Source organism: Perognathus longimembris, chromosome 10 (assembly GCF_023159225.1).
Source record: "Perognathus longimembris pacificus isolate PPM17 chromosome 10, ASM2315922v1, whole genome shotgun sequence".
NCBI classification, from domain to species: Eukaryota; Metazoa; Chordata; class Mammalia; order Rodentia; family Heteromyidae; genus Perognathus; species Perognathus longimembris.
Genome location: NC_063170.1, coordinates 72,366,333 through 72,380,506, shown reverse-complemented (window position 1 = coordinate 72,380,506; position 14,174 = coordinate 72,366,333). Strand labels below are relative to the sequence as shown.

The following is a 14,174-nucleotide window of genomic DNA, read 5'->3' as shown; positions in this document are numbered from 1 at the left end:
CTGTGTGTACATTGAGAGTTAAAGCCTCTGAGGTCCAAGCTCTCAGAGCTCTACCACCCCTGAAACAGCCCTGCAGGGAGGGTCCCTGCTGCCATCCCCACTGGGCCCCAATCAGGAGCATCTTGTGTGCTGGCTGCAGGTGTGTGATGGATGATGACAATGAAGTAAGAGACCGTGCTACCTTCTACCTGAATGTCCTGGAGCAGAAGCAGAAGGCTCTCAATGCAGGCTATATCCTAAATGGTGAGTCATCCCAGCTATTTGACCCAGCACCTTCCTGGAACTCTGCTACTTCCTGTGTCTCTAGAGCAGGTAAGTCAAGACAGCACATTCTTGGTTGACTTTCATGATGGCCTCATGGCACTACTGTGACCTCATCACACCCCAGGTCTTGCCAGTCATACAAATATATGTGAAAACACCCAGTACATTGAAACATTCACTATTAAAATCTTTTTTCATAGCTCTTTATCCTTTATAAGGCAGATGAGGATAAGAAATGAGGCCCAGGGCTGGGGATATAGCCTAGTGGCAAGAGTGCCTGCCTCGGATACACGAGGCCCTAGGTTCGATTCCCCAGCACCACATATACAGAAAACGGCCAGAAGCGGCGCTGTGGCTCAAGTGGCAGAGTGCTAGCCTTGAGTGGGAAGAAGCCAGGGACAGTGCTCAGGCCCTGAGTCCAAGGCCCAGGACTGGCCAAAAAAAAAAAAAAAGAAGAAATGAGGCCCAGACAGTTCAATGACTTTCTCTCTGTGGATCAGACCACCTAGTATTCATAGTGGGTACCCTTGGGGCCTCAGTTTCCTAGGGGTTTTGGCGTGCATATGTGGTGCTATCCAGTCACACAGCCTTTCTCCCCTGCCCTCTAGGTCTGACTGTGTCCATTCCTGGTCTGGAGAGGGCTCTGCAGCAGTACACTCTAGAACCCTCCGAAAAACCTTTTGACCTCAAGTCTGTGCCCCTGGCCACCACACCCATCGCAGAGCAGAGAACAGGTAAGACCTGGGCCCTTCCCCAAGGGCTCAGATCCTTGTCTCTTCTTACATGCCTCCACTTTGAGAAGGATTAGAACTCGTAATGTGGGGCCCCTGCTGCCCCGGTAGCTGGGCTCATCAGATACATTTGCTCTGCAGAAACCACACCTGTCACAGCAGCGAAACAGCCTGAGAAAGTAGCCGCCACCCGGCAGGAAATCTTCCAGGGTGAGTCAAGTACAGGCCTGGAAATCAGCATTGTGCATGTGGGGTCACAAGACCTTGAGATACAGTAGCCTTACTGATGTCCTTTATTATCACCTTTGCCTTCAAGCAGGCTCCATTAGGTATCTAGGGAGCCAAAAATTGAGAGAAAGGGATATGCCCAAATTGCACAAATAGGAAGTAGAAAGACTAGAAGGTATAGATTAAACATTCCCTTTCTCTCGGCTGCCACAGGTCCCAGTTCTGACTGAGAACTCAAGTCCCTGTGTCCTTGGCAAGTCCAAGATGTCTAATGGGTCACAGCTGGGGTTAAAAGATATTTCGTACTGGTTTGAGGTTCCATATGCATTCAGCCCATCTTGCCTTGTAGGTTTTGTTTTGTTTAGGTATCTCTCTGTTCCCTCCCTCCCTCCCTAACCTTCTTTTATTTTACTTCATTTTCTGTGTATGCTAGTACTGGAGCTCTGGTCTTCACACTCATGCTAAATAAGCATTCAACCAACTGAGCCATACCCTTCCCCCCTTTTTTCGCCTTGTTTATTTTTGCTATTTCCTTTTTTTTATTTAATTTTTTTATTAGCTTCCAGCTTTTTTTGTGATTACCTAGAGATGAGAGTCTCTCAGGGCTGGGAATATGGCCCAGTGGTAGAGTGCTTGCCTTGTATACATGAAGCCCTGGGTTCAATTCCTCAGCACTGCATATATAGAAAAAGCCAGAAGTGGCACTGTGGCTCAAGTGGCAGAGTGCTAGCCTTGAGCAAAAAGAAGCCTGGGCCCTGAGTTTAAGCCCCAGGACTGGCCAAAAAAAAAAAGGCTTACAGACTTTTCTGCCCAGGCTAGCTTTGAATCACAATGCTCAGATCTCAGCCTCTTGAGTAGTTAGGATTATAGGCATGAGTCACAGAGCTCAGCTCCCACTCCCTGCTTCTTAAAACAGTTCAACAGGTTTCAGGCTTTATAGTCCTATTTTCACACATGTAACCAAATTACTTGGATAACATTTATCCTCATTCACTTTCTGTTAGTCTCTCCTCTCCCAGTGATAGCTATTCCAGCAGAGCCTATGTTGCTTCCTCCCCTGTCATTTATTTTCAGCATGCATTAATTGTACCAGAGGGTTTCACCATGGTGTTTCAAGCATGTATACATCATATTTTTCTCAGACTAACCCTATGGTTTACCCTCTCTCCACCATTGCCCTTTCCTTCCTCCTCCCCCTCCCCAAACAAACCTTATAATTAGAATCATGTTTTATATGTGTTCATACATATATATAAATACACATATTTTTATATATATATATACACGTATATATTCATGGATATATATGTCCATAAATGTGTATATTTTTTAGGCCTAGCTTCCACATATGAGTGAACATATAACAATATTTGGCCTTTTTTTTTTTTTTTTTTTTTGCCAGTCCTGGGACTTGGGACATAGGGCCTGGGCACTGTCCCTAGCTTCTTTTAGCTCAAGGCTAGCACTCTACCTCTTTTTTCTTTTTTTGCCAGTCTGGGGATTGAATTCAAGGCCTGGGCACTGTCCCTGAGCTTCTTTTGCTCAAGGTTCACACACACTCTACTACTTAAGTCACAGCGCCACTTCTGGCTTTTTCTCTTTATGTAGTACTGAGAAATTGAACCCGGAGCTTCATGCATGCTAGGCAAGCACTCTACCAATAAGCCACATTCCTAGCCGTTGGAATTTTTATTTATTTATTTATCTATTTGCCAGTCCTGGGGCTTAGACTCAGGGCTTGAGCACTGTCCCTGGCTTCTTTTTGCTCAAAGCTAGCACTCTACCACTTGAGCCACAGTGCCATTTCTGGCCTTTTCTGTTTATGTGGTGCTGAGGAGTTGAATCCAGGGTTTCATGCATGCAAAGCAAGCCCTCTTACCACTAAGCCATATTTCCAACCTCTCTTGGATTTTGTTTTGTTTTGTTTTGTTTTTGTTGTCAGTCCTGGGACGTGGACTCAGGGCCTGAGCACTGTCCCTGGCTTCTTTTTGCTCAAGGCTAGCACTCTACCTCTAGAGCCACAGCGCCCCTTCCAGCTTTTTTCTATATATGTGGTGCTGAGGAATCAAACCTAGGGCTTCATGTATACAAGGTGAGCACTTTACCCCTAGGCTATATTCCCAGACTTCCCCCCCCCCTTGGGATTTTTTTAAGAGGACAAATTCCTCTTTCTTCATGAAACTCTTCCTGCTTTTTTGAGCTCATCACTTCTACCCCAGCACCTTGTCTCCTCTGCATGCAAAATACTTCTTTAGATGTTGTCTTTGTTCTCTGTGTCTGAATCAGGTTTGTGTGACTCACACCTGTAATCCAGCTATCCAGAGGCTGAGATCTGGAGGATTGTAGCTCAAGGTTAGCCCAGGCAGAAAAGCTATATTATACATAAATGATATATTATGCTGTCTATCACAACACTTAGCACAGTGCCTGCCTTCCTCAAACTACTCATTGCCAAGTTAAATGAAATCACATCTTTCCATTCTATTCCAGAATCATGTCTTTATTACATACTATTTTGAAGCTCAGAGATAATTAGGATGACTTTATTCTGAAACCTCTTGTTCTGTGTCACAAGTTTAGCCACTTAACCCACAGAATACAAGTGAACCATGGCCAGAATTTGAACAGTCTTGTGATGGAACAGGAAAAAGAGAAGCAGCTAAAGCCATTTCAGGCAGATGCCATTATATCCCTGACAGATATCTCATTCACCTACATTATTGCCTTCACCCTGCAAGAAATTCCAGGACTGGTCAGGGGTTAGTAAACCTAGCCAATACTGGAACTTGGCTAGGTCATGTAGATACCCATAGGTGGCTGTTCTAAGGTGGGTGTTCTGAAGTAGTTCTTTGCTAAGCATAATGGCCACATCTAATCCTAGCACTCTCAAGGTTGAAGCAGGACTGATCATATTTGAGGCCAGCCTGGATTACATAGTGAGACTCTATCTTTAAAAAAAAAAAAAAAAAGTTCTTGAATGGCTTAACTAGCCAGTGAATAGGTCTGATTTGTTCTTTCATCTATAACTCCTCAAGGCTGGGAATATGGCCTAGTGATAAAAGTGCTTGCCCTGGGTTCGATTCCTCAGCACCACATATATAGAAAAAGCCAGAGGTGGTGCTGTGGCTCACGTGGTGGAGTGCTAGCCTTGAGCAAAAAGAAGCCAGGGACAGTGCTCAGGCCCTGAGTTCAAGCCCCAGGACTGGCCAAAAAAAAAAAAAATTATAACACCTCATATATTTCATCTTCTAGACTTTTCCAAATCCCCACCTTTTTTTCAGAATTCTTGTTAAGCTTCTAATGGTGAATAAGTCGTCTCCATCCAAATGAGATGTAGGCCTGTGACACTGGGGTTTACTAATTGATTTTCTAAGGTCTTATAGGACAGATGATGGTCCAGCTTGAGGAAGTTAAGAGACGAGAAAATGTGCAGATGGATTCAGGAAATAATGAGTAGCCAGTGTTAAATGCACAGGTAAATGTGAGACCTTGAGAACTGGTGACAAAAGTAAACACATTTTTTTGGAGAGAGACCGAGAGAATGAGAATGTATATGTGTGCATGCACATGTGCGTACATCCTGGGACTTGAACTCAGGGTCCCAAGTTCTTACTTAGCTTTTTTGTTCAAGGCTGACACTCTACCACTTGAGTCATACCTCCACTTCTGGCTTTTTGCTAGTAGATAAGAGTTTCACATACTTCTCTGTCCAGGCTGGCTTGCTCGCACCTTCCTTTCTTTCTCTTTTCTTTTTTCCTTCTCTCTCTCTCCTTTCTTTGTTCTGGTACTAGAGCTCGAACGCAGGGATTGGACACTGTCCCTTAGCTTTTTTTGCTCAAGGTTAGCACTTGAACTACAATTCCATCTGGCTTCTGGTGGTTAATTGGAGATAAGAGTCTCTTGAATTCGTCTGCCTAGGTTAGTTTTGAACCATAGTTCTCACATCTCAGCTTCCTGAATAGCTAGGATTACCATAAGCACCACGCCCCAGTCTGGCTTCTAACTGGTATCCTCAGATCTCTCCCTTGTGTAGCCAGGATTACAGATCTGAGCCGTAGGCATCCAGCAAGAAAAAAAAAAATCACGAAATGAATGTGGTGGCATATGCCAGTAATCTCAGCAGTGAGGAGGCTGAGGCAGGAAGATATTGAGTTTAGTGCTAACCTCAGCTATGTAGCATAACAGTCTTAAAACCAGAAGAAGAAATTATCACAAGTTGCTAATGGAGCATGAGAAGCCAAGTGAACTTGACCTGTGGATTCCAGAGCAGTTGGCAGCAGTGCCAGAGTTCCACGGACTGGGACCCCTCTTCAAGTCCTCGCTTGAGCCTGTAGCCCTTACTGAGTCGGAGACAGAGTATGTCATTCGCTGCACCAAACATACCTTTGCTGAACACATGGTGTTTCAGGTGAGCAGGGTGGTGCTGGTACTTGCTCCAGGAAGCATTCCTGTATCCATTAGGATGCATGGAACCTGATTCCCCACACCCAATTGGGTGCAAGCACCTGGGTCTCTCATCTCTACTCAGGCCCTTTCTGGCTCCTAAGTGTCAGCCGGAGACAGGGAACCTGGGCACGGGCTGGGATGGGGGTCAGCTTGGATCATAGGGGTGGGGGGACCTCCTGGCTCTTCCTGTGCACCACACTTAGCCCCTCAGCAGCGTCTGAACTCCTGCTCCTCCTGGTCCAGTTTGACTGCACAAACACGCTCAACGACCAGACCTTGGAGAACGTCACAGTGCAGATGGAGCCCACTGAAGCCTACGAGGTGCTCTGTTATGTGCCTGCCCAGAGCCTACCCTACAACCAGCCTGGGACTTGCTACACGCTGGTAGCTGTGCCCAGGGAAGACCCCACAGCTGGTGAGCCCTCTCTATAAAACCACCTAGACCTCCTGGAAACCCATGGGATTAGTATGGAATGCACAACTCTTTGATTTCAGACCTGAGAACAGTGGTAATAATGACTTAGACACAAGTATCTTTTGTATATTGTCTTGTTCAGAACCAACGATCACTTGGTGTTCAAATAAGTCCTCTTTCATGATACCACATTGTCTTTCAAAAACAGAGACAAACCTCTAGTATCCCACATCCTCTTCTCCCCAAAAAACAGCCAGCCTCTTTTCACACCTTGTTCAGTGGCCTGTGACAGGCTCTGACAGAGCCACTCTGCATTGTCTGCTTTTTTTTGCTCCCCGAGCCTGTGGCTTAACTCTCCTGTCCCCTAAGCTTGTGGGGGTTGAATGTCATGCTGCTGCTACTGATAGCATAGCAGGATCCTAGAGGACAGGCTGTGGCCATCTCCCCCCATGGAGGACTCATCCCTTTGAGCTGGGGACAACCTAACCATTCCTCCCCACAGTGTCCTGCACATTTAGCTGCATGATGAAGTTCACTGTCAAGGACTGTGACCCAACCACAGGGGAGACGGATGACGAAGGCTATGAGGACGAATATGTGGTAAGGCGCTCACGCTGGGAGGCCCAGCCCAAGACTGCAGAGCAGCTCCTTCTGGGTGATAGCCAGCTGGAATCCTTTTCTAGATGCTTTAGTACACATTTTCTTTATCTTCAAAATACATGTTCCTATGTATGGAGGACAAAATATAAACAAATGGGAAAACATTACTCACCATTCTTAGGAGTTCTTCTGTGGGAAAAGTCTTGAGGTCATGTGTATATTGTAGATCTTGCTTTTTTCACTTAAGACCAGCCTATTTTCCTCTTTCATTACAGAAAACTTGTTTTAAATATTTAAGTAGTTGTACAAAAGGATTTCAGTTCAACATGTCAGTTTATAAGCACAATGAATCTTTTTTTGTTGTTTTGCCAGTCCTGAGCCTTGGACTCAGGGCCTGAGCACTGTCCCTGGCTTCTTTTAGCACTCTTCTGCTTGAGCCACAGCACTACTTCTGGCTTTTTCTGTGTATGTGGTGCTGAGGAATGTAACCCATGGCTTCATGCATGCAAGGCAAGCACCCTACTGCTAGGCCATTTTCTTGGCCCTGAATCTTTTTTTCCTTTGCCCTTATTTATCAAAATGATTACAGGCAAGAGCCACCAGTTCCTGGCCCTAACAGTTTTTGATGACTCTGTTCTACTACATACATGTATGATAACTTGGTTGTCATTTCAGTCCTTTAATCTTGGGCATTTGGTTTTCGAAATATTCATCGTTGGGGCTGGGAATATGGCCTAGTGGTAGAGTGCTTGCCTCAAAATATTCAATGTCATTTATAATGTTGCATTAACTATCCCTTTGGAGCTGGGTGCTCATGGCTTCACACCTGCAATCTTAGATACTCAGTAAGCTCAGATTTGAGGATCACAGTTCAGAGCCAGCCCTGGCAGGAAAGTCTGTGAGACGCTTATCTCCAATTAACCACTAGAAAACCAGAAGTAGAACTGTGGCTCTAAGTGGTAGAGTGCTAGCCTTGAGCAAAAGGAGCTCAGGAATAGTATCCAGGCCCTGAGTTCAAGTCCCACAACTGATTGAAACAACTACAAAAAAGATCAGTGTCCCTTGGGTATAAATTTTATCCACATTTCAGATGATTTTCTTAGGATACACTCCAGTGAGAGTCATTGGGTCACAGAGCTATCATGATTTTAATACTTCCTATTACTGGTTGCTCTCTAGGTAAATTAGACCCATATGTTCTGCTGAGTAGTCCTTTCATGCACTGAAACAGACCTTCCAAATTCACCTCTCTGGCCAACTGAGTGAGGGATCCTGGGGTTTCCTCAGAGGGTAGTGGTTCAGTGTCATCTGAGCACAGACCATTGCTCTCAGTCTGGGAACAAGGAGTAGTTAGAGCTCATGACCAACAGTACAGTCAGTCGAAGCAAGAGACCTTCACCATGTCATCCCAGGACCATAACAGGTTGGGGGAGCCAAAGCAGGCAGAAACTGCTTCTTAAGACTTTTTGTGCATTCCTTGTACTGTAGGAGCTTTGTCACATATGCCTCCAATACCACTATAGTAGGGTTTCAGTGAAAATCTGTGGGGATAATGAATGTTGATGTAGTCAGTCCAAGGTAGGTGGGTGGGAAAAGGATGTGTCAAGTGCACGCTGAGATGGAAGTGGGGGCCGGGACATGTCAGGGAGGATCTGCTGAGTCAAAAGCAACTGCTGCCCACTGGAGGGTTGCCTCCTGGCTGTGAACACCTCAGCGATGGGGGCTCCATGAAATCACTATGTCCCCAAAGCCGGCCATATACTCAGTACCTGGTAAGCACCTTTGAGTTGATTGCAGGCATAGATAAGTGGATTCAGAGCAGAGATCTAGGAACATGTGGAGCAGGGAGGTACGTATCTAACTTCTCCCTCCCTTCTCCAGCTGGAGGATCTAGAAGTCACTGTAGCTGACCACATCCAAAAGGTCATGAAATTGAGCTTTGAAGCAGCCTGGGATGAGGTTGGGGATGAATTTGAAAAGGAGGAAACGTTCACTCTGTCTACCATCAAGACACTTGAAGGTATGATCCAGGGTAGAGTGCCATCTCTGAGCCCCCTGCCTTTCAGAAGCTGGTCTACTACTGATAGGTGCTTCTCTAGAGCACATGTGCATGAAATGCTGTTTAGCTAGAAGCCCACACTGCATGGAGGTATGCTGCTGCATGAAGGGATGTATAGCTCTCAGTGCAAAATGTGTGTGTGCATCAGTCTTAACGTTACTGGACTTTTCCCCCACAGAGGCTGTGGGCAATATTGTGAAGTTTTTGGGAATGCATCCTTGTGAGAGGTCAGACAAGGTTCCAGATAACAAGAACACCCACACACTGCTCCTGGCGGGTGAGTAGCCCTGCAATTAGGAGGGTTGTGTAGGTTATGGGTGGGAATGTCGCGGGGCCAAGCTTCTGACTGCACTGGGAACACACGGAGCCAGATTCCACTGCACTTAAATTCACTAAGAATGAAAGATCTTTAACCAAGTGTCCCTCCCTCCTCTGCTGCCAGCAGTCCACTCATCAGCCCATCAGGCTCCAGGGCCACAGGGCCCTTTCCTGACAGTCACTCACTCATTCTGTAACGGGCTCAGCTGGTCATTGAGACACAATTTTTAAAGTATATTTTTGGGAGACGGTCTTGGTATGTAGCCCAGGTTGGCCATGAACTCTGTCTTTCTCCTTCATCTTTCTAAGTGCTGGGACTACAACTATTTATACCACATCTGGCCGTGTGTGTGTGTGTGTGTGTGTGTACTTGAACTCAGGGTCTAGGTACTCTTTAGCTTTTGTGCTCAAGGTGAGTCACAGATCCACTTCCAGCTTTTTGGTGGTTAATTGGGATAAGAGTCTCATGGACTTTCCTGCCTGAGCTAGCTTCAAACCATGATCATCAGTCTACTGAGTAGCTAGGATTATAGGTGTGAACCACCACCACTGTCTTTGTTAATGCAGATGTTTATGTAAAAATTATGTATGCAGGGGCCAGGAGTTTGGCCTGGTGGTAGAGTGCTTGCCTAGCATGCATGAAGCCCTGGGTTCAAATCCTTCGAACCACATACACAGAAAGCCAGAAGTGGTGGTGTGGCTCAAGTGTTAATGCACTAGCCTTGAGCACAGAGAGGCTCAGGGACAGAGCCCAGGCCATGAGTTCAAGCCCTAGGATTAGCCAAAAAAAAAAAAAAAATTATGTATGCAATGCCTTTCCTTTATATCTGAGTGATATTTTGTCAATATGTAGAATTTTTGCATTCTTTTAATTTTGATTATTGATAAAATACACATAATATTTACAGTTATAACAACTTTATATAGGTGAGTGGATTACATTCATGTTATACAAATATTACCACTGTTCAGTCTCAGAATTGTTATAATTCCAAAGTAAATCCACATTCATTTTTATGGCTTCTTTGGATACCTATACTGCATTTTATGAAATCAGCCACTATTGGTGAACATTTATTTCCAGTCTTTTACAAACAGTGCTATAATAAATAATGTACATACTTTATTTTACATAAAATATCTATGGTAAATTTCCTGAGGCATGATTAAGTCAGATTTGCATTTATTTTCATAATCCCAAGTTTTCTTCCATAGTAACTATATACCTTTTCTTATATGTCCTAGGTAATACATCATCACACTGTAGAATCTTTGCCAGTTTGGATAATGCTATCTTCATGTAATTTTAATGTACATTTTTTGTATTTTGCATGAAATTAAGCATCTTCTATTAGTTTTTTCTGGTACTTTCTGTTTACATTGTCTTTTCTGTCTTGTCGGCTTGTCCTTTGTATCTGTGGGGCTAGTTGGTCTTTTCTAACAAGAGTGGGTGTTGGGTGCCTGTGGCTCATGCCTGTAATCTAGCTACTCAGAAGACTTAGATCTGAGGCTCTCAGATCAGAGCCAGCCCAGGCAGGAAAGTGTGTGAGACTTATTTGTTTTTTTGCAGTCCTGGGGCTTGAACTTTGGGCCTGGGCCCTGTCCCTAGGCTCCTTTTGCTCAAGGTCAGCTCTCTACCACTTGAGCCACAGTACCACTTTTGGCTTTTTGTCTGTGATTAATTGGAGATAAGAGACTCATGGATTTTCCTGCCTGCCTGGGCTGGCTTTGAATCTGATCCTCAGCTCTCAGCCTCCTCAGTAGTTCGGATTATAGGCATGAACCACAATCACTGGGCCCATGAGACTTTTATCTCCAATAAACTACTCAAAAAAGCTGGAAGTGGTGCTGTTGCTCAAGTGGGAAAGCACTAGCTTTGAGCAGGAGCCCATGGACAGCTGAGTTCAAGCCCCACAAGCAACCAAAAAAAAAAAAAAAAAAAAAAAGGACAGAAAAGAATAGCTAAGCATTTCCTCTTGGGAATTTTTAGACATATCCCACAACTGAGTGGTATGACCAACCCACCTGCTCACTTTGCAGGGTCCACATTAGTAGCAAGTGTGCCCACTTTCCCCAGATTATTTTTCAATCATATATATGTAATTCCTATTATGTATCTTAAAGGATAGTGACCTTAGGTTTAACACAAAAAGGACAATAGTTGTAACCCAAACAATTAACAAAAATAAATGATTTTTTTCCTTGTGAAGCTGAAGATCAAAACCCAGGACTTGTGCCTGCTCGGCAAGTGTTCTGCCACTGAGCGATACACCTAGTCTGGGTTGCTTTTTTTTTTTTTTTTTTTTCCCCTTTATTGACTTTATAAACAGGGCTAAGAGGATGTTGTGTTTCAGTTGTGGTCATAGTTGACAGCCTGTAGGCCCAGCCTTCCTAACCATAATGAAACAACTTGGTCCCTTGGGTCTTGCGGTCCACTCTTGTTGGGTCTGTCCCCTTCATCTTGTTCTCTTATTCAGCTCCCTGTGTGAGTCCCTCTGTGACATCAGGTGTAAGCCTTTCATGCTCACGGATTAGTTTGACAGAAGCTTGAAATAAGAGTAGCACTTGCTTCTTTTTGAGCATTCTAAAGTTCAGGGAAGTAATATGACATGTGTAGGCCTCACTCAGGTATCTGAGCCTAGCTCTCCTGCCTGCTTTGACACTGGACATGGTGGGCAGAGCCAGTTTAGTGACCATGTAGTGGTAGCCCTGTAGCTTCACTGCCCGCCGCTGCCACCCTTACCTTCTCAGGTTCCAGGGATATAAAGGGTTAGCAGGAAGAACTTTATTCTGTAGAGTAGTCTCTCTGTAGAAGGCCATGGCTAACTCCAGTGTTGTTTTTTTATTTGTTTATTTTTGCTGGTCCTGGGGCTTGAACTCTGGGCCTGGTCACTGTCCTAGAACTTTTGCTCAAGGCCACAGCACCATTTCTAGCTTTTTCTGAGTTTGTTAGAGATAAAGAGTCTCACCAACTTTCCTGCCCTGGCTGGCTTTGAACTCTGCCTCCTTCAGATCTCAGCCTCGAGTTCTAAGCCTGGGCTCTGGCACCCACCTTATAATTGTTCTTGTGACTTGGGTTGTGCTCTAATTGGCTTCCTGCCCCTGTTATAATTGGGTTTTAGAAGCTGGGCATTGGTGGCTCATGCCTATAATCCTTGCTATTCAGGACACTGAGATCTGAAGATTGAGGTTCAAAGCCAGCCCAGGCTGGAAAAACTTTGTGACTATCATCTCCATTGAACCAGCAAAAGCTGGAAGTGGAACTATGGCTTAAGTGGTTGAGTGCTAGCCTTGAGTAAAATTGATAAGGGACAATACATACACCCTAAATAAAGCCTGGTATCGACATAAAATACAATAATAGTAATTATTATTTAATATTATATAATAGTAACATAATAGGTTTTTGGATGGTGCTTTTTAACTGGTTGGGTCCTGTGACATTCTCATTGGTTGTTAATTCTCTTTGCAAATCCTCTTTTTCCAGGGCCGAAAGGCTTTCCAAGGGAATTAGAATTCCTGTGGGAATTTGAAGGACTAGAAAGGGGCAGAAGCAAGGAGTTTCATTTCCTTCTGGTATTTCTTTTTTTTTCTCCTGCCAGTCCTAGGGCTTGAACTCAGGGCCTGGGTACTGTCCCTGAACTTCTTTTGCTCAAGGCTAGCACTCTACCACTTGAGCCACAGTGCTATTTCCAGCTCTTTCTGTTTATGTGGTACTGAAGAATCGAACCCAGGGCTTCATGCATGCTAGGCAAACATTCTACCACTATACCACATTCCCAGCCCTCCTGGTATTTCTTTGGAAACAGTTTTGTGTCTTTTGCTGTCTGGTCTCAGTTCTTTAGGTGGATATACTATTCAGTAGTGCTAGGCCCTAATTAATCTACCATGTTACCTCCACCAGTGCTACTTTGATGGTTTGCTGTGGATACCACCAGTAGCCTAGCTCCACACAGCCAGCCAGCCTTTCTTCCCTTTTACCACTATACTTCTGCTTCCTTCCAGGTGTGTTCCGGGGAGGTCATGACATCCTTGTGAAATCCCGGCTGCTGCTTTTGGACACAGTGACAATGCAGGTGACAGCCAGAAGTTCAGAGGAACTGCCAGTAGACATCATCTTGGCATCTGTGGGCTAGAGGTCTAGCCTGAGTAGGCGCTACTCTTGCCTTTCCCTCAACAGTACACAGAAGTTGCCCCTCCCCTCAACACTGGTGAAAACCACTTCCCAAGCCTCTGCCAAAAGATAAAATAAAATTAAGAATATTGTGAATTTTAAAAAAATTCTGTCCCTCGGGGCTGGGACTATGGCCTAGTGGCAAGGGTGCTTGCCTCATATACATGAAGCCCTAGGTTCGATTCCTCAGCACCACATATACAGAAAATGGCCAGAAGTGGCGCTGTGGCTCAAGTGGCAGAGTGCTGGCCTTGAGCAAAAAGAAGCCAGGGACAGTGCTCAGGCACTGAGTCCAAGCCCCAGGACTGGCAAAAAGAAAACTGTCCCTCATCCAGGACTGTGAGGGTATAACTTATTTTAGTTTGACCATACCTCGCTGTCCTGCTTGCAGGCATAGGGTCAGGAATGAAGAAAACCTTCACACCCTTCTCTTGGACTCATCCACAAAGAGGCTATCTATCTCATCTGTGTCGTTGACCAGCATGTCTGTACCGAATATTGTTTCTGCAGACCCACACGCAGAGCCCAACCTCCCCCTCCCCAGGTGGGACTCCCACAGGAGGGCCCACCCGCTCCCTTCCTGCTTTCTGGAGGCCTTGGGAGGTTCGCCAGGGCGCGGCCCCGCATCAGCCAGGCTCTGGCAGCCAGGGGAGAAGGCTGGCGATGCCCCAGGGCGCAGACCCCGAGCATCGAGTTGGGGGGCCGGAGGTCTGGGGGAGTCCCCAGGCCGCCCTGCCCCACCAGCGGGGCAGTCACGCCGGTGGAATGCACCCCTGGGGGCTTCCGGCTGAGGCTGTTTTCCCCTCTTTGATGCGGGGTTAGAACATGTGGAACACGGAGCTGCTCCCCGGCCCTCCTTCGAAGCTTCTGGAAAATTCCACCCTGAGCTGAGAAAACAGCCACTCGGAGGGAAACAGCCGGGTCGGAAGCCGGGGACTG

At 45.6% G+C, this 14,174-nt stretch overlaps 1 protein-coding gene across 1 annotated transcript in view; it reads left to right on the top strand.

The window, feature by feature from the left end:
• The window catches only part of Copg1 (COPI coat complex subunit gamma 1), a 34,543-nt gene extending 21,224 nt beyond the window's left edge, over positions 1-13,319 (top strand). Inside the window, exons 16-24 of the mRNA XM_048356368.1 lie at positions 140-243; positions 873-998; positions 1,137-1,205; positions 5,489-5,631; positions 5,913-6,084; positions 6,587-6,684; positions 8,566-8,704; positions 8,922-9,020; positions 13,067-13,319. Coding sequence (XP_048212325.1) covers positions 140-243; positions 873-998; positions 1,137-1,205; positions 5,489-5,631; positions 5,913-6,084; positions 6,587-6,684; positions 8,566-8,704; positions 8,922-9,020; positions 13,067-13,197 — 1,081 coding nt within the window. The 3' untranslated portion in view covers positions 13,198-13,319. The remainder of the gene's footprint in view (positions 1-139; positions 244-872; positions 999-1,136; positions 1,206-5,488; positions 5,632-5,912; positions 6,085-6,586; positions 6,685-8,565; positions 8,705-8,921; positions 9,021-13,066) is intronic.
• Positions 13,320-14,174: the final 855 nt, after the last annotated feature.